The sequence below is a fragment of the Engystomops pustulosus genome, chromosome 1 (assembly GCF_040894005.1).
Source record: "Engystomops pustulosus chromosome 1, aEngPut4.maternal, whole genome shotgun sequence".
In the NCBI taxonomy this organism is placed as follows: domain Eukaryota; kingdom Metazoa; phylum Chordata; class Amphibia; order Anura; family Leptodactylidae; genus Engystomops; species Engystomops pustulosus.
Window position 1 is genome coordinate 60,353,638 of NC_092411.1, and position 26,703 is coordinate 60,380,340.

The following is a 26,703-nucleotide window of genomic DNA, read 5'->3' on the forward strand; positions in this document are numbered from 1 at the left end:
ACAGATAGGGAACAAAGCAAACCAAAATGGAGCCACTGGAGAAATGGTAGGGAGCTAAAAACAAGTTTTCAGTCTATAAACGCTGCAATTGGCCAGTCAGGATTGATCAAAATCTTTGTACCTGTCATAGCAACTCCTTAACATGATGCAGGAGGTAACATATTTGGCTTGTCTGCAGAGGATTGAAAAAAAAAAAAAAGAAGTGTCTACTGTACAATGCTGTTCCAGAAAACTCATAGTAGAGGTGGCAAGCTGCTCGGTGCACCCATTTATTTTTCTATGCCTTCTTTCTACGGGAATGTCAATGACTATGTAATGGCGTAGTGCTCGAAAACTGGTGCTCCAACAGACTGGGCCCCTCCCCTGGTGCAAAAGATAAAAGCAGAATTTTCTCCAAATTCGCCAGATTCCCTTTAAATGAAGAAAAATTATATGGCCAGATGCTAGGGGAGAAAAAAAAATGAAACTTCACACCAGAATATGAGTCACAATAGAAATGTTTTATACTAAAAGTTCATTAGTAAAGTACAGTACAAACTGTCGACTACAAAACAGAAAGCTTTATTTTGCTGCAGAATGTATCCACCGATTACTAGGAATCACAGGTAAAGATGATGGCTTCCAGAAATATTCGGATGTAGAATTTGCACAATTGTGTAGATGAGATTTAGTCTCTTTATAGATCCTCTTTTAATGGCTTTATTTCAGAAATGTCACAATCAGAAGTTTTCGATCCATGATAAAGTCTGAGGCTCCATGGTGAATTGTTTAGAATGTTTCCTGACAGTTAGAAGGAGGCATCCAGAGACCATTCACTGGAACTTTATGCCTTGAGCCAATGGCAGATCTTTGCTGTAGTTGATTGTACTGGAAAGAACATAACAATTATTAAACACACATTTCGACTTAAAAGGCAACCTATAATTAGGAAGGTGATTTTTACATGATGAGGGGTTGCAATAGCCCCTTGCATGTTTATTAAAAAAAAATGCCTTTGTTGTCATCTGGATAATTCCACTGCTTTTTAATCGCTTCTTTAATACCTGGCTCCCTGCCAGCAGTGAGGGGTGAGTTCTAGTGTGTGTGTGTGTGGGGGGGGGGGGGGGGGGGTACATTCATTTCTGTTAAATGAATAGTTCAGGTTCATATAACAAACTTTTTAATATATCTCAGCCTCCCTCGATCTGTCTTCAGTAAGAAGGGAAGGAGTGAAGAGCATATAGACACAAAGGTATAGGATGAGAGAACGGTGATATATACAGCATTTTCCCAAGGTTTATTACAAAATTTGTCATTTCTATTCATTTATCACAAATTACAATAAAATACTTAGGAATTTGTGGTTTTCAAAGCACTTACCATGTAGACCGTCTCATATAATTTTTCCAGGAATCGCTGCCAGACTCTCTGCCGCCTCCCGTGTGTTTTTCCCCACCTGAAATGGGGAAGATGTAAATTATTAAAACATTACATATAGTATAGTTTGAGCCAATTACAGTTTGTAGGTTTAAGTAAGTTATGTATTCATATGATCTCTCAAACTCATACTTCCATTTAAAAAAAAAAAAAAGAATTTCAATGCTGCAGGGTGAGGGGACAGTTTCTAGAGCGGTGTCTGTGTATGCGTAGTGTGTTTTTTTTAACCAAAAAGAAAAAAAAAAGCAATAGTGCAGTGCCACCTTGTGGATACACTTTAAAAGTTTGTAGAGCCATAGTTATAGTTTAACACATATACATACATACACATATATACACACACACACACACACACATACATATACATATATACACACACACATACATATACATATATACACACACACACATACATACATACATACATACATACATACATACAGCAACGATTGGGTCCAAAACAAAATGTACATACCAAAGGCGCCTCCGATCTCCGCTCCACTAGTTGGAATATTGACATTCACCACACCACAGTCAGATCCTTTAGGTCTAAAAGGAACATGCATATACTTGAATAAATGGAAAATCTGCACAATAAGTGGCAATAAGAAAAGGAATGATGAGAACTTCAAGTTTCATGTGTAAAATTATCTTAAAAAAATAAATAAATTTACCCGAGCCAGCGGAATATTCTGCCCAGATCCTTAGTAAAAATGCTGCTTGAAAGGCCCTGCTTCACCTCATTATTCCATGCAAAGGCTTCGTCTTCAGTCTAGGAAAGGTAAAATACATTGCTACATTAATATCTCCCTAGTATCTGCCATAAGTGAAGGTCAGAAAAAAAACGGGACAGACTAAAATATTCCACTTTGATCTACAGCAACCAACTCCATAGGCTTCCTTCTGTACAGAATTGCAGGTCACGTGTCAGTCTCACCAGTACCCTGTATATCGGTTAATATTTCTATAGATCACTTTGAGTTGGTTGCAGTGTGAAATTCCCTTTAGTGGCACACTTGCCATACTTGAGTGTATGGAAATCTGTGTGTCACCTACGATTTACCCTTTACCCAACAGGTTCTAAAGACCGGAAACAGGTACAAACTTCTTTTCTGTAAATTTCTCATAAATGAGATCCCTATTTAACAGTTATAGTAAATGAGAAAGCTCAGCCTCCCTGACTGTTTACTTATGGAAAATATAGGATATATATGCTCATGTATAAGCCAAGTTTTTCAGCACAAAAAAATGTGCTGAAAAACCCCAACTTATACACAAGTCTATAAAAAAAATAAAAAACTTACATACTCGCCTTCCGGCGCTCTCGATGCTCAGCGTGGCTCCCCTTTTTTCTTCTGTCAGCTGTATTAGCCGGCAGAGGCGCGGCCATGTGCTGTGCTGGACAGAGCACACCATGATGCGGTGGTGTCGCTGCCGATTCATGCCAGATAATACAGCAGAGAGAAGAAAGAAGAGGAGCCGCAGGGACCCGTGCCGAGAATCAAGGACCGCCGGAGAGTATTCAAGTTTATTTTTTTATGTGCTGGGCAAACTGGGGGCTGGCAGGCTGTATACTACTGGGGGCTGGCTATATACTAAGAGGCTGCAACCAATGCATTTCCCACTCTTGGCTTATACTCGAGTCAATAGATTTTCACCGTTTTTTGTATTAAAATTAGGTTAGGATTAAACTACCGTATACACTCGAGTAAAAGTCTTCTTCAGTCAACAAGCATAGAAAAATAGAAGACAACTCACCTTAAATTTGATTATGTAAAGTATTGGAGCAAATGTTTCTTTATGAACAATCGGGGAATCGTGAGCAAGGCCAGTCACGATGGCTGGTTCCACAAAATTTCCTGGACGATCAATGACCTGCAAGAGAGATATGTCATGAGCCCCATAAAATTTCCACTTAGCCGAGCTCTGTACCAACCTAGACTTACCTTACCCCCACAGACAACTGTGCCTCCTTCACATTTGGCTTGTTCCACAGCTGAAAGAAACATTTCCACAGCTTGCTTTGTGTGTAGAGGACCACATAATGTGTCAGCTGGAGAAAAAAGTAAAAGCACACTAGTAAGTTCCTTGGAGTTCAATGCATTAATGACTGATAATATACTTCATAAGGAGAAGAAGTATTAGAGAAGTATTAGACAAGTCAATTTAGTCCCGTCACACTGACTCAATCTTCAATAGATTTTTTCTCTCAGTATTTCTAGAAGCCACGTGTCTGTGGTGTAAGTGTGCAATAACACCTTGCATATATATGTACCGCAATGTAAACACATGTGAATGCAGCCCTAGAAAGATAAGGCCATTATATTACTTGTCTTACGAATTAAGATTGACTTTGCCTTCTAGACTACAGATGAAAGAAAGCAATCTTTAAGGATTATGCCATGGTTCCCTTTACATAGCATGGTCATTCCAAGACTAAGGCTTCATGCAGACTGAGTGGTAGCCGACATGGAGTTTCGATTATGCATGGTCACTATAGGATGAGCACATTATGTCTGCATGCAAATTATAGAGCCTACATAGGATCCCGCACTCACAACCACCCCCCCTCATCTCCACCTGCTGAAAACGGGCTGAAACCTTCTACCTCTTTGCAACCCATTGTAAGCATAAGACCTCCCGCAGTGAATAGTATGAGATATATTAGCACATGTGTTTATAATCCAATTCAACGTACTTGAATTGAACGGTCATAATGAATTAAAGTGATTTTCAATCCTAAAATTGCTACAGATTATTTCTGCCATTTGTGAAAATGCAACTTCTGACCACTCTGCACATTTCCTCATTGGGAAATTTTCATTAGCCGCTTCAGAAATGGGCGATTTTTGTTGTGGGTTAACTATCAACTTTTAAAGGAGAAACGTCAGATCCTCTATAAAATTGCAATTTTTCCCGAAAATACTTGTCTCCTGCTTTTTCAAACGCAGTAAGGGTATAACCCACATATAATTAAGCAAAGATTATCACTAGATGTGGAGATTTCCTTCTTTTAAAATCTACTCACGTTCCAACGGGTCTCCAATGCGAACTTGAGCATAGGCTTTAGACAATTTTTCGACAATTCCATCATGAATACTTTCATGTAAAAACTATAGAAATAAGAGCAACATAGTTAGGCCATAACAGGAATAGAAGACTGAGAACTATTGGAGTCATGAAAAACAGGCAAACGTTTCTTACCAGTCGCCTGGCTGTAGTACACCTCTGACCTGCGGTGCCCACCGCAGCAAACAGGACAGACGGGGTGACCAGACTGAGATCAGCATCATCAAACACTGCACAAAGACAAAAAAGAAAGATTCATTGTCAAAAGAATAATGACAAATTGTACAGCAAACCAATAGATGTTCCCAATTCCTTTAAAGTTATTTTTTTTTATTAAAATAAAGTCTACAAAAGTAGAATATTAATGTAATGAATCTCTAGACCGCACTCACCACCAATTGGACAAACCCCTAGTGGGAAATGTGCTCTGGTAATACCGTGTGCCCCTCAGTAAATGTAAATGTAAAAGAGCTAGATAAAAATGTGTAACATGCACGACTGTTTTTACTCAACATGTGTTTATTGTATAAAATAGCACATCACTAACAATTGTTCTGCATATCATAAAATGAACCATAAAATTAAACATAAAATTGAACATAAAATCATATTGTTGTATATAATATCAGTGGGACATCACCACAGATAGATATACAAAGCAAGATCTCATATGACTTACCCAATACTATCTATGGTGATGCCCCACATATACAACAATATGATTTTATATTCAATTTTATGTTTAATTTTATGATATGCAGAACAATTGGTAGTGATGTGCTATTTTATACAATAAACACATGTTGAGTAAAAACAGTAAGTAGTGCATGGTACACATTTTTAAAAGTAGAATATTGGAGTAACATTTATAAAATAGAAAAAAACTGCAATCACTTTACTTTTACTGATCTGGACTTTACAAGGAATATTCCTAGGTTCTAATAAACATCCAATCCAAGCAGGCGAAAAGCTTAAATATAATTTATTAGACCATGAACTAAAATAACATCCTTAACGATGGCAAAATGGCACTTACCAACAATGGCATTGTTTCCTCCAAGTTCAAGCAACTTCCGTCCTTACAAAAAAAAAAAAAAGGAAGGTTATTCTTGTTAATGTGTCCTAACATAAGACTATGTGCCATCCGTTTTTAGAAAATTGGGTGAAAACAAAAAAACAAAAATAAACACAATGTTAAGACCCCGACAAAGATCTGCCAAACTTCCCCAAACACGTGTTTGCAAGGCAAAAACTCCCAAATGAAATACTTGTTGGAGACATTTGCAGAGCCTCAAGAGTTTTTAAAAGTGTATGTGTTATATGAATAGTCACTGTAATATGGTGGGTGCCCAACACAAGTTTGCACCATGAACATCTTTGTATGGTTCTGGTGCACCACCAATACGTCCTCTTGTGCCATCCCACTTTTTTGTTTTTAATCTTGTTTTTGGAGTCAATTACAAAATTAATTGCCAAGTTGCCAATGGCAGAACTGTACCACGATTTACTGGTTTACCAAAAGAACATGAAATGTGAACGCATAACTCACCAAACCTTTCCTGAACCTTGAGAGCTACTTGTTTGCCCACATTTGTACTGCCGGTGAAGGAGACCAGGTCAACACGTTCATCTTTGGCAATGGCATTGCTAAAATCATGTGATAGAGGAGCATATTATAATCAGAAAGGTAATAAGTGCAGAAGTCAAACAAATTTTCATGTAGATACGAAGTGTCATATGCTCTTACAGTACAGGCGGTCCCCTACTTAAGAACACCCGACTTACAGATGACCCCTAGTAACAAACGGACCTCTGGATGTTGGTAATTTACTGTACTTTAGTCCTAGGCTATAATAGACCGCTATAACAGTTATTAAAAGGTGACCGCAATGAAGATCTATTGTTAATCCTGGTTCTTATGACAATCCAACATTTTAATATCCAATTGCCACAGAGACCAAACAAATTTGTCTGGGGTTACAATAATAAAGTATATGGTTCCGACTTACATACAAATTCAAATTAAGAACAAACCTACAGAACCTATCCTCTACCTAACCCAGGGAATGCCTGTATCTTAAATTCCCTGCAAGACCTGTACCCGCTGGTTTGTGGTTTTCCAGCATGTCATCAATCTGGAAAATCACACATGACACTTGAATGACACAGAGACTCGAAGCGGACAATGGAAACCTTGGTGAGCAGGAATGAAACCCCTGATGGAACGCTGTGTGGGATAGCAATACATGGGAAAACTTTTGGAAGTATTTAATAAAATACCCTGCACTCACCCAATGTCAGCGCCACCACAGGTTAAGGAGCAAATTGCACCTGGTAAGTTATTGTCCTCCAGCACCTGAGCAACAATTCTGAAACAGATAAATGTATTAATCTGCAGATATAAAGAATAACATGGAGATTACTATAGAATGGCACAACTATCTACTGTCAAAACAGTAGCCATAAGTATTTGCTAGTAAGCCATCTAAACTTTAACCCCTTCACGTTAACCCCTTCGGCCGGTCGTCAAGTGGAGTATGGAGTCCTCTCCATACATGGGGGGTGTATTACATAGCTGACACCTGTCGTAAACTGGACACCAATCGCGGCAGTGAACCTATTAGGTGCCGTAGTCTAAAACGACGACAGCACCTAACAGGTCTGCTGCTGGGTGCCACCATCTTTAAACACCAGTCGGCTCTCTCTGTGACCTCATTAAAGGTTTAAAGGCTCCCATAGCTGTCATTAGCAATTCTACATTACAGTCTGTCTGAGACAGTAAATATAGGCAATATAGCCTGTATAGTGTATTGCCATGTCCCAAAAAGTCTGATCTATTAAAATCTAAAAAAAAGTTATTCCCGCTGATGAATCCTGTAATGGAAAATAGTGCCCAAATGTCCAAATCAACACTTTTTTGCCATTTTGCCTCCAATAAAAATTTTAAATAAAAAGCAATCAAAAGGGTTTTCAAAAATGTTAGCAATGTAAACATCATCCCATCCTGCAAATAATGACAGGATCCATACCTTGAAGTATGAAAAAGTTACGGGTGTATAAGTCAATGCAAGGCTTTTGAATTTTTTTTTACAAGTATCTAGACATGACTTAAAGAGAACCCGTCATCAGGGACATCATTTTCACCAAAGGTTGCACTAGCCTATCACACCTCCATTGCAAAAAAGCCTATATGCCTTCTCAAAACATTTACATTACAATATAATTGTATGTTTTAACTAATCTGGCTTCCTTCATGGTCTGTGCTGCTCACTCCTCAGCACTCAGCCCCCACCTTAGGTCATTTGCGAACACTTGAGCAACACGAACCGGGCCGGCTAGTGAGCCGATTAATTACTAAACCGCGCCCCTAAACGTCTCACCACGCCCCCTTTAACCCGATGACTGACTGGCCTGCGGCTCCCTATTAGCCATTCAGGAGCCAGAACAGTCGGCTCACTAAGAATAGCTGTAATTCCCATCACTAACAGGAACAGAGCTCACAGCCTGGTGCGCTGATATTAGTGGGGGAGGGAGGAGCTCTACAGGAGCACAAAGGTGGGGTCTGATGAGTGAGACAAGTCTGGTGTTTTTTCGAAATGCATCCAAACCTAAGCCGACCCCTGGGACTAAACAGAGCATTTTGTCAGGAAGCAAGGCAAGTTATAACACACAATTATATAGTAATACAAATACTTAGAGAAAGCAGAAAGGCATATTTGCACTGTAGGTGTGGTGGGCTTCTGTAACCAGTCTTTAGTGCAAATAAGGTCCCTGTGACAGGTTCCCTTTAATCATATAAATTTGGTATCACAGCAATCATAACGATCCAAAGAATAACGGAGAGGTGTCAGCTTGACTGCACATTGAGAGGTGTAAAAATAAAGTTCACCAGAATACGGAACAATTGCCAATTCCACCACATTTGAATTAGATTTTTTTCCAGCTTCCCAGTACATGGCACATAATATTAAAGGTTGCCTCTAGAAAATAAAATTTGTCTCCAGTTTAACAAGCTTTGTAAACTTAAAAAAAAAAAATGAACAGTTATGGATTATGGAAAGAGCGGAGTGAAAAACAAATGCAAAAAAACTTGAAAGGGGTTAAGTTACTAAATAAGAAAAAAATTACATTCGACAAACCATTTTGCTTAGATAGTCTGTGCAAGAACATAAGAGTGCGTGTGTGTGGGGTGGCAATGCATGAACTGTAATGTACAAAGTAAATGAAAAATGAGACACCTAGTGCCCCTCCTATCAACATATAATGACCAACTCCGTCTAGGAATATCCAAACAAATGGAATCAAGTTAAATGTCATAGAATGCAGTGAATTTTAATGATTTTTTTCCCCAGCTTCCCAGTACACGGCATGGAAAATGAAATACTGCCACTAAGAAGTACGCAGAAAACTTTTGGATTTTTAAAGAAGGGGAGAAAAAAAAATGGAAATGTAATAATTAAAAAGGGCATCAGATGGAAGAGGTTAAGTTAGTGATTTACAACCCCGGGTTGTAAAACCCTGAAGCTTAGACTGTGCTGGGAGGTAAATAATAAACCAATTGTGAATAATGACAAGGTCTTGGATGAAAGACACATCCCCATTTATATCCTGCATGGACTCTTGTTATTACAATGACCAAAGTGAAGTAAAAAGTAAAAGTTAATCAGGGTCAATATGAACAGGCTTGATTTCTACACAATGAGGAGTTTTGGCAGGGAAAAAAAAATACACTCAAAGACATATTATTAAAGCTTTTGTCTTTGACATTTCATGGGAAAAATTTTTATTTGATGTGTAATCATGTCCGAAGTGGGAACATTTAATTCAAAATATAAAAATCTGCAGAACCAACTGATTTCAATGGGTTTAGGACAACCATCTAATGTTAATTAGGGGCTCCCAACATACCCCAACTCTTCTCAGAAGGCAGATGCTGGGGGAGATTGTTGTATTGCAACTTGCCCAATCCTAAAAACACTGCCAGAAAAATCTCAAATAATTACATGTGCACCAGCCAAGCTGATGTGTATGTGAAATTTGCAGTTCAGTCAGGGTGATCGGAAAATATCTAGGGGTTTGTGTTTTGCATTCAGTTCTGATAAAAAAAAAAAGCAAGATACTCTTTATTTACATATTATAAAGGAAACTGTTACACTTACTTGGTCACTGCCACACTAGTCAGAGATGTGGTGGGTGCTCCCTTCCTAAAGGAAACAGAGAAAAGTAATATAACAAAATCACAAAAGAGTCCAAAAAAAAAAAAGGGAGAAGAAGAGAGAGATGAGAAAGAGAACACAAATGGGCGTCTACTCAGCGTCAATGTGCCATGTATAGAGGTCACCCTTGAGGCCAGCGTTAGACCAAAACCCCACAGAAGCACTGTGGTTAAAAATGCAGGAAAAACTGCAGATGTATGATTTGCAGCATGTCATTTATTTGCTGCAAATGTGGAGTGGAAATCACCCTTTACAATGCAAATGTTGACCTTTGTCCATAAGAAACCAACTAGAGCAAAATGCTTGGGTAAAATCTGCAACTATTCTGTTCTGTGGGCAGATAGCCTTAGGATTCCTCAGATTACTTCAGTGCTGCAGGAGCCGTTTCATCTGCCTGTGCTGACAAGCCCTGGAGTCCATAGAATAAACAAATTCTACAAACTGGACGGTTTCATGGGAAGGGAGGGGTTGCTGCTACCTGCTAATAGGGGAGGAGGTCATGTGAAAGAGCTCTCTGTGTATGTAGCAGAGCTGGATGTCTTCCAGACAGTCGATCCAGAGGTCTCCTGCACAGAATAGTGATGTACAAGATTTCCCATGTTCCCTATCAGTTCCTCCATTGCAGTCTGTGATTCTACAGAGCTTCCTCTGTCCCTCTGCACATCATGCTTCTCTGTGCAGATAAGCTATTAAACCTTAGTGCTCCCACAGCACAGGCTATACACTTCATGTAACTACTGTATTTCTTCCACTTATTACATGTTCCCTGCTCCTCCATTCTGTATGTACACTGTGCAGTGTTCACTGGAATTACTTGTGGGAAATTAAATCGATTGAATGCTAAATTACTTTGAGATAGAAGACAAGGCATCATGGGATCTGTGGGCAAGCTAACTGGCCTCAGATTGAGGACAGACAGACACATTAGTCTCCGCCCACTTCACCTTTGGTAAGAAAGAATCCCATTAAATTCCATAACTTTGGAAAGAAAAGGGTAAGCAGAACAAAGTAGGCATCGTTCACATATAATTTGGTAAAATCATAACTTTACAGTTACGCTTTAAGTGAGAATCAGAATTGGAGCCAATATTGAGGAAAAAAACTTAACTAAAAGATTAACAAGATCGGCTAATTTCTAGGATCAATTTCTGCCTTCACAGCAGTTTGTTAGTAAAGTCTGTTGCCAACTCACTAGCAAAGAATGCAGTACTTCAGCACATTGGCATTAATCCTTTTGTTCATTAATCTATTAAAATATCATGTATTGTAAGTTGGATCGGCATAAACCTACCTCCCACAGGGTTAGGGCTCATTCACACTGCCGTCTGCGGGGCCGTACATGCGGCCGCAAAATTGCGGCCGCATGTACGTCCCCATAGACGGCAATAGCGGCACGGCGGGGATCCGGTGCCACACATGTGTGGCACCGATCCGGGCCGCACACCGCAAAAATATAGAGCAAGCTCTATCTTTCGGCGGATGTGCGGCCGTGTGCCGCTATTTCCTATGGAGGGAGGAGGGGTCACCTCCTCCTCACCTCCAGCACACGGCGGTATGCACGCACGGCGGGCATACCGCGTGTGAATGTACCCTTAGCTTGGCTGAATTTGCATCAGACTGAAAATCATTCATATGCACAGAAATAGTATTGTGTCCAAATCATTTCTTACCATAGACAGACATCTCCACATATAAGAGCAAGGGCATTGTTCCAACCATATACTGCCACAGGAAAGTTGAAAGCGGTGATAATTCCCACCAATCCTACAGGATTCCACTGTTCTATTAGAGCATGCCCAGGTCCTAAAGACAATAGCAAAAGTCAGTCAGTCCACGCAGGATTTTGTAAACGGACCCAATATTCTCTTATTTGAATGAAGTCGAACTTTTATTGAAGAACACATTAAAAGTAGAATATGTCCTTTAGGCTACGTTCAGATTTAGATTTTCTTCGGTCCTCAACATATACATCAGGAAAGCAACTGACATGTACTGTATCTGTACCTCCATCTGCCAGTGTAACACCCTGTAAAGCTGGATCACAAAGGGCCTAAGTTAGCCCCTCGTCTCATTAGCATAATTTTAAAAGATGATTTTTAAAAGATGGAAGCCATGGATAACAAAATTAAGAATATCACAGTCACAGCCACTAGATCTAAGAGTAAGTGTATCTGGATTATCATGCTTGATTTTCATGGTCGATGGGGAATCCAATTAGCTTTTAGCCTGATGCACACAACCGTAAATGCCGGCAATAAGCTAGCTGCACAAATTGGTCACACCTGCCATTGACTTATGTTATGCACGGCGAGGCTGCCATGTCTCAAACTTCAGTACGGGCGAGCTATAAAATATAGAGTAGGTACTATACGGACTGAATGGAGTTCACCCCTCCCATGTCCGATGGATTTAGCATGTGTGCATGTAGCCCAATACTGCAGAGCTGCAAGGACTTTACATGCTGCCATATTGAGTCTATTGAGGTCATATGAGATTTACTCTGTCCTAAAAGCACTTACTTTCTGATGGTAATATGGGTCCACCAATAATACGAGAAAGGCCGACAGCATAGTCGCATATATCAATGTATTCCTGGACCTCACCAATGCCTTCCACTTGAATCTTTCCCATTTCCAAAGATTCCTTAAAAAAACAAAATGTATTTACATTGAATGAAGATGATATAAAAGGCACCACAGTATTATAGGTTTTTTGGGAACTACAATTTAGCATATCCTTAAACACAGCTCTGTATACAAAGTTGTACCTGGTAAACTATGACAGGGACACAAGTTTTACTAGAGGATCACAGTAGGCGCTGGAAAAGAGACCCCTAGTGATCTTATTGATGGTCAATCCTAGGAAATATAATCCTAGAAAATCCCTAAGAAAGGAACTGAGAATATGTACAGTATTTGGGGACATAATTTTTTACCTATACAGGCAGCCTCCAGGTTAGGTACAGGATAGGTTCTGTAGGTTTGTTCTTAAGTTGAATTTGTATGCAAGGCGGACTGTATAATTGTAACCCCAGGCTAATTTAATGGGGTCTCTGTGACAGTTGGATTTTAAAAATGTTGGATTGTCATAAGAACCAGGATTAACAATAAAGCTTCATTACAGACACATTTAATAACTGTTATAGCCGTTTATTGTAGCCTAGGACTAAAGTACAGTAAATTACCAACATCTAGAGGTTCGTTTGTAACTAGGGGTTGTCTGCAAGTCGGGTGTTCTTAAATAGGGGACTGCCTGTGCTTCATGTCATCACACATCGCCTACTACCACACAGACCGCACACTCACAGAGAAGAAACCTCCTACACATGGGAGGTAGGAGCCAGCACTCTGCACTGATGTGCCTCAGTTCCTAAAACCTTTGGAAAACTATTTCCCATGGTCCTAGATGACCCATGTGAAAGGGTTTGACACCAAAAAGGGTCTGAACCCAGAAATTTAAGATGACTAGTAGGATCCCTATTACCCTCACAATCATATGAGCCATTCCATTTAAGGTCACAGTTCAATTATAAAAACTTTTTACAGACAACAGGTGTGCAGCAATTAAATCAAAGGGTTAACGTTCTGATTTAGCTTATAAAGACGACATAAAAACCATGTGCATTTTTCTGGTACCAGATGATATGTATCAATTAACATAAAATGATAAGAAAACTTAGATTTAGTGTCTATACCAGATGTCCAAGAAGTTTGATCTTTTTTCGTAGAGCATCACCAATTTGGCGCACTATTTCACCACGCTTAGGAGCAGGAATCTGTAAGGCAGAATGGCAGGAGAGTGAAAGAAATTTGTTATTAAAGGGAGTACAACCAGAAGAGTATAACTCCTCTAACTGGTCAACATACAATTTATCACAGACCGAACACAGCCATCTGATTGAAGCCTTAAAAGGTAGGGGCGTAACTACATCGGTAGCAGGCATAGCAGCCGCTATGGGGCCCACAATGTCAGGGGGCCCGTCATCCGACCGGACACAAAGAATGGAGGATGTGCACCATTATATCTATATTGTACTGCACATGTCCAGCATGATATGTATATAACATATACTGTGATGTATATATGCAGTATCTGTGATGTGTATACATTGTATGTGAGTATGTTGCATATGGCACTGTGTGTGTGTATATATCACATAAGTATTTATATGTGATTGTAACTTGCATGTGTGAGTATACTAATATGTATATTTGTGGGAAGTGGGAAGGGGGCGCCTGCTAGGGTGCCCTGTCTCTCCTAGTTACGCCACTGCTTAAAGGGATTGTCTGGAGGTTTAAAAAAACCTGCCTATGGTTTGCGTGGGTACTGCAGCTTTATACACTACCCATAGTCAGCAGATGAGCTTTTTTTGGAACCAACAAAAGTGATTGGGCAGCTAGTGTTAAACATATAACTGTGAACGGTCATTAGCTTGTTTCGGCTTACAATAACTGAAGCAAAAAACTGTTTAACAACTTATGTGTGAACTGGCCCTAAGCTGTTATTAATTGCAATAAGCAGAACTGTATTCAAAGGTTTTGTTTTTCATACTCACATCTGCCCAAACCTTCCAGGCTTCCTTAGCTTTATTGACCGTTTCATTATATTCTTCAAGGGTAGCCTGAAATAAAGACATATACCACAGTTATAGGGTAATAGAAGTTCGTACTAAATTACTACCCCTACAGTAGGTCTTTTAAGGGCAGGTTTTATACGAGCTTGTAGTGTCAGTATAGGAAGGAAAGTGGCAACACAAAGTTTGTAAATTCAGATATTTCCTATATTATAGGGTTTTATTCACCCAAACAAAAATTACTCCTGGCCAATCATAACCAAGGGTAGGTGCTAGGGGCCACAAATTGCCCGATTTGCTTTTCACACACCAATCTGTCAATATGTCCAGGTCAAGTGTCCAAATGTCGAACCTGACCATCGGGTCCACTCTCTAGTCGCATGTTATCTTCTGTCTGTTTGGATCTCGCAGGAATCAGCTATTGATGGAAAACACTAAAAATAAAACCCCTTCTATACATTACCTGCTTAACTCTGGCTATTGGCAAGTTGTTAGAAGGACAATAGGACGTCACTACCTGGAAAACATATGTATACACACACACGTTAAAACAAAGAAGATAACAGGCACACGTAGTAGTAAGGACTATCCACATATCCATTAACATACTCTATCAGCATATTGCTCCTGCATATATCACCAGATATCAATTTGTTTTTTCAATATATCGCATTTACCACTTTGGCTTAGGGTACATTCACAGGCTTTATCTTTTCCCGGTGTATGGAACAGCCGGGCCGCCATTACTGTCCATGGGGACATATGTGGCCGCATATACATCCCCACAGACGGGTGTGTGAATGAGCCTTTACAGGTCCTGCCTGCTGTAGATTTGCGCTATAACCTGTGCAAGTTCCTGGAGCATGCTATAGCTAGTGTACAAACCAGGGGCAGGAACGTTCCACGCTGGTCCACGCCACTGCCTGGCATAACCCCCTTGATGCCCACTTAGCGTGTAGTTGGCATAAAGGTGAGACAGTGGCAATACCTGGCAGGGTGCTATGAATTGTAACTATTTCAGGGCTTGTATGCCAGAAATCCAGCCTACAAGCGCTGATAAATCTCCCCAATTTAAAGTCAATATATGATTTCCATTTAATGTTTTTTTAGCAATTGTCTGAAAGAAAGGGGCAAAGGCAGGAAAAGCCACAATGAGGTCTTCATTACACTGCGCAAAAAGAAGAGGAGGATCAGCAAGATGATATACTTTATGCTGGGAATTTACTATGCCTGTTTTCTGGTGGAGAAGGCAAGTATCCCTGTCAATGTTTAGGGTTTTCCGCCCCACACAGCAATTTTGTGTCAGTGGGCCGTATTTACTTCAGGCTCCCCTAGAAAGCCAGCGGAGAATATAGATTAAAATCTTGGTCTAAAAACAAACTGGCGATTATGTGGCGCTAAGGGGTTAAATAGTGAGTATGCGAACCTGTGGTCGTTCCAAAGAGAAGTGCAAACCGTAAGCTCCCCATTTTGTACTTCATGCAAAAGTTCAGTTTGGAAACAATATTTTTATAATTTTTTGATAGATTAATTATTCTCAAATGATCCCAAGATGAGATTTGTCCTCATGGGCTGAATGGAGTTTAGCTGCGGCCAGGGACGCATTAAGACTACCACGGGCTCTGGACTGTATGAAGATTACAGCCTCTATAGTCCGAAATTCACTTTCTATATGTGGTACTAGAATCAAGCTTCTTGTGGAAAGGATGAGGTCCCTTCTGCCCGCTTTCGATTATCGGTTTCAGGACCTTCAAATTTCATGAAGTGGCTCTTGTGAACACGTGTATGGACCAACAGATCTTTAAGGATTTCATGGGTGAAGGTCCTTCTCAGTATAAAATTTGGTTGGTGGCCATGGGCCCCCGGGCCACAACCCCAACCACCTAAATTATAATCCACCAATGGCTGTGGCTTATTTGAGAAGTGCATAAAGAGCCACTGGACTGCATTTTCAGTTTGAGTGTAAAGTTATACTTTAACATTATTAATGATCTCTGAAATATTGAGACTAAGAAATCATTAATTAACATCTATGTGAAAGCTCAGCAATGGAACTCCCGAGGTCTCAAGTTTGAGAGCCAAAGAGCAAGATGCTATGACCTATAAAGTGATGATGACAGAGCAAACATGCGGGGGGGGGGACAGCGTGTAGCCGGTCAGCCTTTGCCCCAGCAATCTTGAGATCATGGACAACAATCTGTGTCTCTGCCAGCTCCTACTTTGGTCCCTTCATCTCCCCCCTCATACTGTGGCCCCTCAAACTTATTTCCCTTATATGGTGGGTCCCTTTATATTGTGGCCCCTGCATCATCATTATATTAAACACTGTATCAGAGGGCCTCGGACGTAGATAGAGGGTGGGACCAAATGGCGCTTTCACTGGCACATTGGTGGGCGAGTACGACCCTGACGTATCTCTGGCCTGCAAAATGGAAGCAGTGCTCACTGGAGTGTGGTGACCACTTCAAGTAGATAATAGATGGGAGTGCAGGGTGTCTGACCCAGAATTCTGATGTCATAATGATAGGTGATCGTTTTTTAAAAAAACAGAACACTATAGTTTTTTTTTTTCTTTAAGTACTTCTCCATTCAACCTTGGGTCAAATGATGGGTCTAAACTTAGGTTCCAAATCTTTGCAACCTTTAGCAGGAATGTTTAATATTTCAGCCAGCCATTTGAATCGTTCATATGATAGGTTTAGCACGTAACAAGTGAGATACATCCATCCAGGTACATGGGACCTGCTTGACACCAGGCCGCCGGTCAGTTGCTGCCCGATATTGATACACGTACCTACTACTTTTTTGGAGAGGGGAGTTGAAGAATAGTAGTTATCCAGGATGCAAAGAGTTCCCATACTCCCGTAATCACGTTTTAATGAGTCACTGTTCTCCTGTGGGGACGAAGGGGCTCCTTGCATCACGTATAACCATGTTACTTGGAGTCCTGCCCCAGGAGCAATATTTATTCTGTTAAATGCAGCCAAATAGTCTACGTGTCATGGATTCATGTGAATGAACCCCTAGGGTGCGTACACGTGAACAGAATCTAAACATAAGCACACACATCATCATATACAATTCTCCTTGAATTGTTTTGTGGCAAAGCCTGCATCATGCTGCTCCATTCAAAGTCTGTTTTAGACTTTTACTAACATACGGATGCACTTGAATGTGTGTTAGTAACAAGGTATCAATACAAAAGATATGTTATGTGTAAGTACATGTATAGAGACACATACAGCTGCAGATATTGATAGGATGGTAAAGAATAATAAAGGACAGCCAGTCATATGTGCTGCAGACACAGCGCCTGGAGGGCCACGAGTCAGGACTTGGATCATCACTTCTAGGCGTCTACCCAAATTTTGCAGCAGTAGCAGCAGCACTTACCTCTCCTTTTCCTCCCCATGCACCATTATACACACCATCGTTCTCCTCCTTTAGGCCCAGCTCTTTGAGCCATGCATACTGCGGCTGGTTTATTAATAGAGTAGACATAGCCGAGATCTGTCTACAGCACGAAGAAAAGACTTTCCTTTTCAGCACAAAATGTCTGGATAGTGGGAAGGTTATGAGCAGCATGGTGAAGGCAGACTGTGGGATGTCGCTGGCTAATGAGAGTTATAATCACAGGAACCACCTCCTGCTCTGAGAGCCTGGGATTGGTGAGCGGGAGGCACAGCCCACACATCATCTGTCCCCAGCAGTCAGCACACACACACAGCTCAGCTATGCAAACACAGGCCGGCACACTGCCCCCGGCCGCAGCTCTGCATCTTACACAATACAGGCAAAGCAATGACAAGACGGCATCAAAGGGGTGTTCTCATTTCAGCAAATTCAAGTTATTGTTCTTGTGATGAAACATTATACATTTTTCCAATGTACTTTCTGTATCAATTCCACACAGGTTTCTAGATCTCTGCTTGCTGTCCTGCTATACAAAGCTTCTATATTTACTTCCATTGGAAAGAAATCTGACCATGGTCACACAGGTGCATGGCTCGTTCCATAGATATGCCAATGCGATCGGGCCACGGCCCGACCCCATGAGTGCAGTTTGGTCTGCATTTGCAAACGCAGCCAAAACGTCCCATGTGACAGGAGGACAATTTCACACGTTGTGTTTTAGTTAAGGAGAGGTGATTTGCCTAATTAAATTACTGTTAACATTTCTGTTTACAAAACACATTGTAAATGTGGTGTTAACATATATGTTAACAACACATTAACATATGCATTAACATGTTAACACATGCATTTTGTTAACCACTCGTTAACATTGCGTTAACACACATAACCGGTAATGTAATTAGGCAAATCACCTCTCATCAGCTGTTGGAATGTGTTTCAAACGCAATGAAAACGCATCCAAAACGCAATGTGTGAACACGCCCTAAGTGTGATGCCACACCCGTTAAAAGCAGTCCGTTAAAAAACGCATCAGTTTTTGACAGGTTTTACCAATTAGGGTGATATCACACATGACGTTTTTGGGCCGTTTTTAGTTCAGATTGTAAAAAAATGCATGCGTTTTTAAACCGCATACGGTTTTTGAAAACACATACGTTTTTGTCCAGTTATCCGAATTTGCACAATTAAAAATGGACAAAAACGCATACGTTTTTAAAAACGGATGCGTTTTTTACGAACTAAAAACGCCATGTGTGACATCACCCTTATCTTAATTAAAACTGGCCAAAAACGGATGGATTTTCAAAAACCGCATGTGTTTTTTGACGGACTGCTTAAAAACGGACCAAAAAACGGGTAAAAAACGCCACGTGTGCCACCACCCTGAGGGCGCGTTCACACGTTGCGCTAGTGTCGCTTTCATAACACGTTTTTAAATGTGTGAATAAAATTAAGGCTACATTTAAATGACCATATGGGGGACGTATGTACAGCGGCAAGCTTGCGGTCGTACATACATCCCCCATAGAAAGCAATGGCGCAATATGGTGCCTGTAATGCTCCATTCACGTGGAAAATACATGACGTCCTATCCTTCCCCATGTCCGTGCATATACCCACCCAGACATAGCCATGTGGGCATACGTTTGCGTAAATGCAGCCTGAGGGCGCCTTCAAACGTGACATTTTTCTTGCGTTTTTAAACACATCCAAAACAAAAGTGGGAGGTGGTTTGGCCAAAACGCATACGTGTTTGCAAAGAGACGCAAGTGTTTGATTGGAAACGCATGCGTTTCAGGCAGACCCCCCTCTCACTTTTATTTTGGATGCGTTTAAAATCGCGAGAAAAGCGCCACGTGGGAAAGAGCCCCAAGGGTGATGGCACACGTGGCGTTTTGAACATATTTTTGGCCCGGTTTTAAGCAGTCGGGTAAAAACCGCATGTGTTTTTTAACGGACTGCTTAAAAATGGCCCAAAAACACGTTCAAAACGCCACATGTGCCATCAACCTTAGGGTGCACTTACACGGCGTATGTCCGTCAGGCGAGCATACTGCCGTGGGCTGGAGAGACGGTGGTCCCTCCCCCCTCCATAAAAAATAGCAGCGCGCTGCAGCACACATGGGAAAAGATAGAACATGCACTATCTTTTCCCGGCACGAGGCACTGCGTCACAAGGCCGGCACCACACGTGGCGCTTTTGTCTGCGTTTGTAAGGCTTCAAACTTGATCACAAGCTGAAGTAACACTGCATTTTAGCAAATACAATGGAAACACAATGCTACCTCAGTAAGTGATCCAAGCTGAAGCCTTTGGTATGTGTCAAAAACGCATCGTGTGAACGCACCTTCAATGTTCTCATTATTAAGGGTTCAGCCACATATTGGAAAAGCTGACCCCAGGTTACAGAGCCGGCACTGTCTGATATATCATCTGTCACAGCACTACCAGGCTGGGTTACTGTAGGGTTAACATTAGGCCGCGCCTCCTGCCACAGTACTGCGTGCAGCAGGCAGAGGGTTAGCAGTCCTCTCCTCTGGGAGCAGCCGCCTCTCTCAGCAGTGACGGCCGCCGGGGGAGGAGGAGGAGGTTGTGTACTCATCCCCTTCCGTGTGTCTCAGGCAGTGACGACTTCCTCCAGCGCCCTCCTGACTTGTACAGCAGCCGGGACATCTCCGGCCAGTCTTCTGCGGGATCATCTTCAGCTCAGGTAAAGCTTCTTCACACCTAGAAGCAGCAGGACAGTCATGGAGGGGCACAGGTCACCTTAGTCTGCCTCCAGGAGAAGCTTGTGCTCTCTACACCATAATATGAAGGAGGGTGCAGGGGGGTCAGGCTGAGCTTGGTACCAGTTCTCCAGTACATACAGCAGAGTGAGGTGACCATTGTGGAGGCCACTTACACCTGTGAGGTGACCATTGTGAAGGCCGCTTACACCTGTGAGGTGACCATTGTGAAGGCCGCTTACACCTGTGGGGTGACCATTGTGAAGGCCGCTTACACCTGTGGGGTGACCATTGTGAAGGCCGCTTACACCTGTGGGGTGACCATTGTGAAGGCCGCTTACACCTGTGGGGTGACCATTGTGAAGGCCGCTTACACCTGTGGGGTGACCATTGTGAAGGCCGCTTACACCTGTGGGGTGACCATTGTGAAGGCCGCTTACACCTGTGGGGTGAGCAGCACATCCTGGTACACAAGTGCTGCCGGATATCTCTTCTCCTGACTTGTCTCTCACACTGAACTCTTGTATCATGATCACAGTTTGTCTGTGAAAGAAGGCGCAGCACAGTCCATGATTCGCAGACTGGCCACAGCAGTGTATGGGAGCCTCAGGCCGCGTTTACTGTTTACATTTGTCAATGCATTGTATACATGTGTGTTAATATCGCATTTACAATGCATTTTGTAATCTCAAATGTTGACAGTAATGTAATTGGGCAAATCGCTTGTGAACGCGGCCACAGGGTGCAGTCACATGTTCAATTTTTCAGATGCTGTTTTTGATGGCCAAACCAGGAGTGGAGTGAAGAAAGAGGAGCAGCATCTCCCAATTATATAATTCTCACCCATTATCATCCATACCTGCTTTTGGCTTCGAAAACTGCATCTGACAAACTGAACGTGTGGACGCACCCTAAAGGTAATGGCACACATGCTGTTTTGGCTGCGTTTGCGAACACAAACCAAACTGCACCCACTGTTTCTATGGAAACGCCTGTGATCGGGAACGAGTCGCCGGTGTTTTGCGTTAATTTAATGCAAAACACCGGCGGCTCGTTCCCGATCGCAGGCGTTTCCATAGAAACGCTGATGCAATCGGGCTGCGGGCCGCCCCTGCAAACGCAGCCAAAAGGGCACGTGTGCCACCACCCTTAGGGTGGTGGCACAAATGGCGTTTTGAACCAGTGGGGGCCGTGATCTGGTTGCGTGATTTGCGACCAGATCACAGCCCCATAGACTTGTATGGGTCCCATTCACAGCGCTGTGAGAAGTGGTGAAGAGCGTTCACCCCTCCTTCTTCCAGCCCTGTGCTCGCTCTGGGCTCAGGGCAAGCACACGGCCCGTGTGAGGGTGGATTCCCACATGGAGTTTTTAAACGCATCCAAAACGCCACTTACGTTTTGGATACATTTAAAAACGAGACAAAAAATCCATGTGGGAATCCACCTTAGGTCAAATTCTCACGACCATTGGGGGACGTATATTTGGAAATGGGCGTATCTTTATGGAGAGGGGCGGGGTCGAGCCGTGCTCAAATGTACGCAAGCAGCAGCCGTGAGATGGCCACAAAGACAGCAGCTCGCTGTATTGTACAGTAGCTGCACCTTACCCTTCCTGCTACCAACATGCATGTGTTCAAGGAAACAGGCACTCCAGGCACTACGATTTGAGAGGTCTGTAATCTTTATCATAGGTACACTTCAATTTTGAGAGACAGAATCTAAAGAAAAATCCATTGTATGATTTTTAAATAATGAATTAGCATTTTATTGCGGAAACAGAACTTAATACTGCAATTACAGAGGTCAGATGTTTTATGTAGTTTTTACCCCTAGAAGAGATTCCGATGATGTCCTGCATCCAAATCTTTCAGATTTTGGGCTTTTGCTCTGCAACATTAAAAGGGTTTTCCGAGTTTAAGAAATAACTTGGGGCCGGGCTGAGGCTTGCCTCCTCTGGCGCTGTTGATGCCCTGCACTGTGGTCTGTCTAATCTGTGCCCCATTTTGTTTACAGGGGCACACAGAGAGCTTCCGGCCATCTGGAAGCTCCCATCCGACACCATCACCCAGCGCCCTACAATGCTGAGAGATAGGGACGGATGGGCATGGCCCTCCGGAGGCTCCCTGTGTGCAGCTTCTGTGCCCCTGTAAACAAACAGGATCAGATAGACCGCTGCGTGGAACATCAGCAGCGCTGGGGTAGGTAGGTACACATTTATTTATTTTTAAATAGCCAGCACCAGCCCGGTGCTAAGTTATTTCTTAAACTCAGATAACCCCTTTAAAGGGAACCTGTCATCAGTAATTGACCTGATAAACCACTACTAGTATATTGTCGGATAGTGTCATACCTTCTAGTTTTATTTCATAGTCCAGTCTGGTGGCATCATCCAGGAAAGCAACTTTGAAGTGAGATGTAAATTGGTTGTATAAAGTCAAGAGTGTAACACTGAAGTCAAGGTCGGGAGCTCTGAATGCCTCCTCTGTTGTGATTGACATCATGGATCGGGCTTGGCAACATCCTGGTAGTGGTTTATTAGGTCAATTTCTTAGGTTCCCTTTTAAAATTTAGGTCTCTCCAAAGTTTTTAACTCTAACCCACAAGGCGCCGATATTGCAAGGAGCACCAGATCGAGGAAGATTGACAGTCGTCTTGTGTTTCTTATATTTTTCATATTTTTGCACCTTCCTATCTACCCGACTCCTAAGCCCTGCAAAAACTGGTGGCCCTAACGCCTATTGTTTTGGACTGGCTGTGGAAAACCTCACATTTCTCTAACTACGTGACTGAGAAGGCTGTTTTGCCAACAACTACAACCCCCACAACATGCACTCTAACCCCCTCCACCTATTCACCTGGAAAGCTTGGCAAACCGTATGTAAGTTGGAGGCTTTTACACATTTTGTTCCATCTTGTATTTTACCACAACCCCTCCTTTTAGCATGGACAGGCAGCAGTAGTGTTAAAGATTTGGTCTGAAATGACCGGCGCTTTATACTACAACTCATTAACCTCTTGGGCAAATTGGTCCTTGCCCTATCAGAACTTGGGGTTCCCCTTTCTCCCTCCTCTGTATGTTAATGCAACACTTCCTTGTCTGATTTGTTTTGCAATCCATGTTATCTTTCACAAAAATAAGTCAAATAAAATAGATATCCATTACAGACTTCTCAATTTTTTTTGTAGGTGGGAAAACTGGTATGATCTCGTATAAAATCCTTATATTCCTATAGAGAGTAAATGTCTAGAGGTTTTCTCAGCAGATTTCTGACCTTTTTCTCTTGGTATTTCAGGTTCAGCCATGCCTTCCTGTATTGTCAGTGGCTGTATACATAAGACTACAAAGAGACACTACAATGAGGAAGGAATTATCATGCACGCGTTTCCATGCAGTCTCTCCAGGATAAAACAGTGGCTCAAGAGTATCGAAAGAAATAACCATCAATATTTTGGGAACATTGATGCTTTGGCTGACAGCATTTTTTATAAAAAGAATAACAGTTCTTTCCGCATTTGCTCTGACCATTTTGTTTCAGACTGCTACTCTCCAGGACACAGTAAGAGAAGAGCTCTGAGACAGGATGCTACACCAACAATTTTCAGGGCACCCCTTAAAGTGGTGGCTGTGTCTGACACTGGCTCACCCCAACCTGTTCCCTTCATGGTAGACGCCATCACGCAGACAGATCCCTATACAAATGCACACGACAAAGGTGCACAATGGCCGGAATACGAGTTTAATGTTGGAGGACAGCTGTGGAAGATAGAACATGACCATATGTACCAAATTCCTCGATTCAATTCCAAATATGCTTATCAAGCTATGATGTCTACTGCCAATGCTGAAGATAACCCTTTTATCTATGGAATAAAAATGCAATCCTCGGCTCGGCCACGAGAGCCAGTAGTGATAAATGATAGTGATAAACCAGCACAGGAGCACACAGCATATCTACCCATGTTTTCCGACAGGGAGAGTTGTATGCAACAAGAACCTGCCTATGAGAACCGTGTAAAGGAACGCAAATTCATTGTGTTTGAGTCGTGCCTTGATGTTTTGTTTGAACAGGTTCGATGTAAACACGAGGACTGTAATTCCTCCATTGTCCGCACACAGAAACATGTTTTGGGCACTTACCTGTCTGTTAGTGGTCAATGTAGTAAAGGTCACATCTTCCATCTGTGGCATAGCCAGCCTACCAGAGGTGTTGTTGCTCTTGGGAACGCCTTGTCATCAGCTGCTGTGTTATTTAGTGGATCGAATTTTCACAAAGTACAAGAGATGTGCCAACTACTGGGACTCCAGTTCATTTCACACAATCTGTATGACTTGTATCAACAGAAATACCTCTTTCCCACAGTGGACATTCACTGGCAGCAGGAACGCCTGAGACTCGGTGAAGCTTCCTCAGGTACTCAAGTATGTCTTGTAGGTAGTGGACAATGCAGTAGTCATGAGAATGGTTCCAAGTATGGAATATATACTTTCCTTGATGTTGCAACGAAGAGAATTGTTGACTTTGAAACTTTTCATGGAACTGAAGCTAATTCCTGTGTAGCACTGAAAAGGAAGGCCTTTGTAAAGTGCTTAAATAGGATACTAGGGGACAAGTTTGAGGTTTCCTCTGTTGCTACAGACTATAATCCAAAAATAAAAAGAACTTGTGAGCAAAACTACAGAATCCAGCATAAGTATGATGCTTGGCAGTACACCAAAAACATAGAGAAACGTCTACTAGCTGCAAGCAAAAAGAAAAACTGTTCTGTAATAGCCGAATGGATTCCTAGCATTAGGAAACACTTGTGGTGGTGCTCAGGTACCATCTGTGGAAACTCGGAGGTGCTCCGTGAACTTTGGCAGTCCGTGCTTATGCATGTGACTGATCGTCATAATTGGGATCATGGTGAAATATACCACGCGTGTTTCCACAGACCGCTAACAAAACTTGAACACGATTGTCAACCCTGGATCAAAGAAAACTCTGAGCCATATCATGCATTGTACGACGTGGTAATGAACCCCAAAGTTCTAAAAGACCTTGATCATCTCTCTCAGTTTTTGCATACTGGAGAAATGGAGGTATATTATCATTTTGTATCAAAATACAAGCCCAGGAAAGTTTGTTTAAAAATGGATGCATTTAATGCTCGTATGAAGCTTGCAGCATTGGCTCACAATGCAAATGTTCACAGACAACGTGCAAAGGCCAATTCCACACGCCATGGAAAAGCTGCTATGGGAACTGTGAGACAAGATAAAGTTACCAAGTCCTGGAGCTCAAAGACTCTTTATGGATCATCTAGTAACTTGCATGTATTACCTATAATGACTGATGTCTTAAAGTGCATTGATTGTGGTCTGACAAATAATACCATTAAAAGCTGACAAAAACATATATGATGATTCTAGTGGACAGTGGTATGAACATTACAGATCAGAGGCTACAGAAGCTACTAGCAATGACTGCTCTTTTTTCTGTGTATATGTAACTACAGGGCTAGTTCTTTATTACTTTTTTTAAATAAAAAATATTTTTTTTTCTTATGTAAATAACAGTAAATCTGTCACGGACACCCTTCCTCCACTATTGCCTGCCTACGTTTTATGTAGTGGCAGAAAATCACCAAAAGTTGCACTTTTCTGCTCAAAAGTGGTATGTGTTAAATAAGTAATTTATATAACCCCAGACAACTGGTGTAAATGTACTGGTAAATGTCCTTCAGTTATGATGAATGGATGACTTCCAAAGTCAATTTGCAACATATGTTGCATAAATCAAAAGTGAACACAAGAAACTTTCCTGATAATTTGACTTTGCTAGCTAAGGCTACATTCACACGAATGCGTGCCCGCCAGGCTACGTTCCAGCTATGGAGAGGAGGAATGGTGACCCCTCCCCTCTCCATTGCAATGCATGTCGTTTGGTGTTGTAACACGGGGAAAGATGGGACATGTCCTATCTTTTCTCCGCGTACAGAGCGGTACGGTGCTGCACGTGTGCCGTCTATGGGGGACGTATGTATGGCCGCAAGTTTTGCAAAGATGGGAAGGGGAGGAGTGAGCAGGAGTTAGGTCCCCACTCACAGAGCAGCCTCTCAACCGAATGTAGTAGCTAAAGGGAACCTGTCGCCAGAGAACTATGATTCACTGATACAGAATATTATACACACTGGGGAGTGCATTGCAGACATGCTTTTGTAATACCTTAATCTTCATCTTTTTTTCAAAATGTCTAATTAGCATATTTAATTCCCTCGGCGGCCTGGTTAATCTATGTTCAAAACA

General features: G+C 41.9%; 2 protein-coding genes across 3 annotated transcripts; one reads left to right on the top strand and one right to left on the bottom strand.

Moving 5' to 3' along the window:
* Nucleotides 1–479: 479 nt before the first annotated feature.
* ALDH7A1 (aldehyde dehydrogenase 7 family member A1) lies at nucleotides 480–17,929 on the bottom strand. The gene is made up of 18 exons (XM_072141510.1): nucleotides 17,668–17,929; nucleotides 14,738–14,791; nucleotides 14,257–14,322; nucleotides 13,396–13,476; nucleotides 12,221–12,344; nucleotides 11,372–11,504; nucleotides 9,645–9,689; nucleotides 6,777–6,854; nucleotides 6,035–6,132; nucleotides 5,522–5,563; nucleotides 4,621–4,715; nucleotides 4,445–4,529; nucleotides 3,363–3,469; nucleotides 3,175–3,291; nucleotides 2,091–2,188; nucleotides 1,892–1,965; nucleotides 1,360–1,435; nucleotides 480–867 (listed from the first exon to the last, which is right to left on the bottom strand). The coding sequence occupies exons 1-18, from the start codon at nucleotides 17,857–17,859 to the stop codon at nucleotides 813–815; spliced, it is 1,620 nt and encodes a 539-aa protein (XP_071997611.1). The 5' UTR covers nucleotides 17,860–17,929; the 3' UTR covers nucleotides 480–812.
* Nucleotides 17,930–20,166: 2,237 nt separating this feature from the next.
* On the top strand, nucleotides 20,167–26,267 carry LOC140121659 (uncharacterized). Of its 2 annotated transcripts, none has more exons than XM_072141522.1 (2): nucleotides 20,167–20,401; nucleotides 23,711–26,266. In XM_072141522.1, the coding sequence occupies exon 2, from the start codon at nucleotides 23,719–23,721 to the stop codon at nucleotides 25,801–25,803; it is 2,085 nt and encodes a 694-aa protein (XP_071997623.1). In that variant the 5' UTR covers nucleotides 20,167–20,401; nucleotides 23,711–23,718; the 3' UTR covers nucleotides 25,804–26,266. The 2 variants fall into 2 exon arrangements, with proteins under 2 accessions (XP_071997623.1, XP_071997631.1); XM_072141530.1 differs by lacking the exon at nucleotides 20,167–20,401 and adding an exon at nucleotides 22,435–22,619 and having other exon boundaries at nucleotides 23,711–26,267.
* Nucleotides 26,268–26,703: the final 436 nt, after the last annotated feature.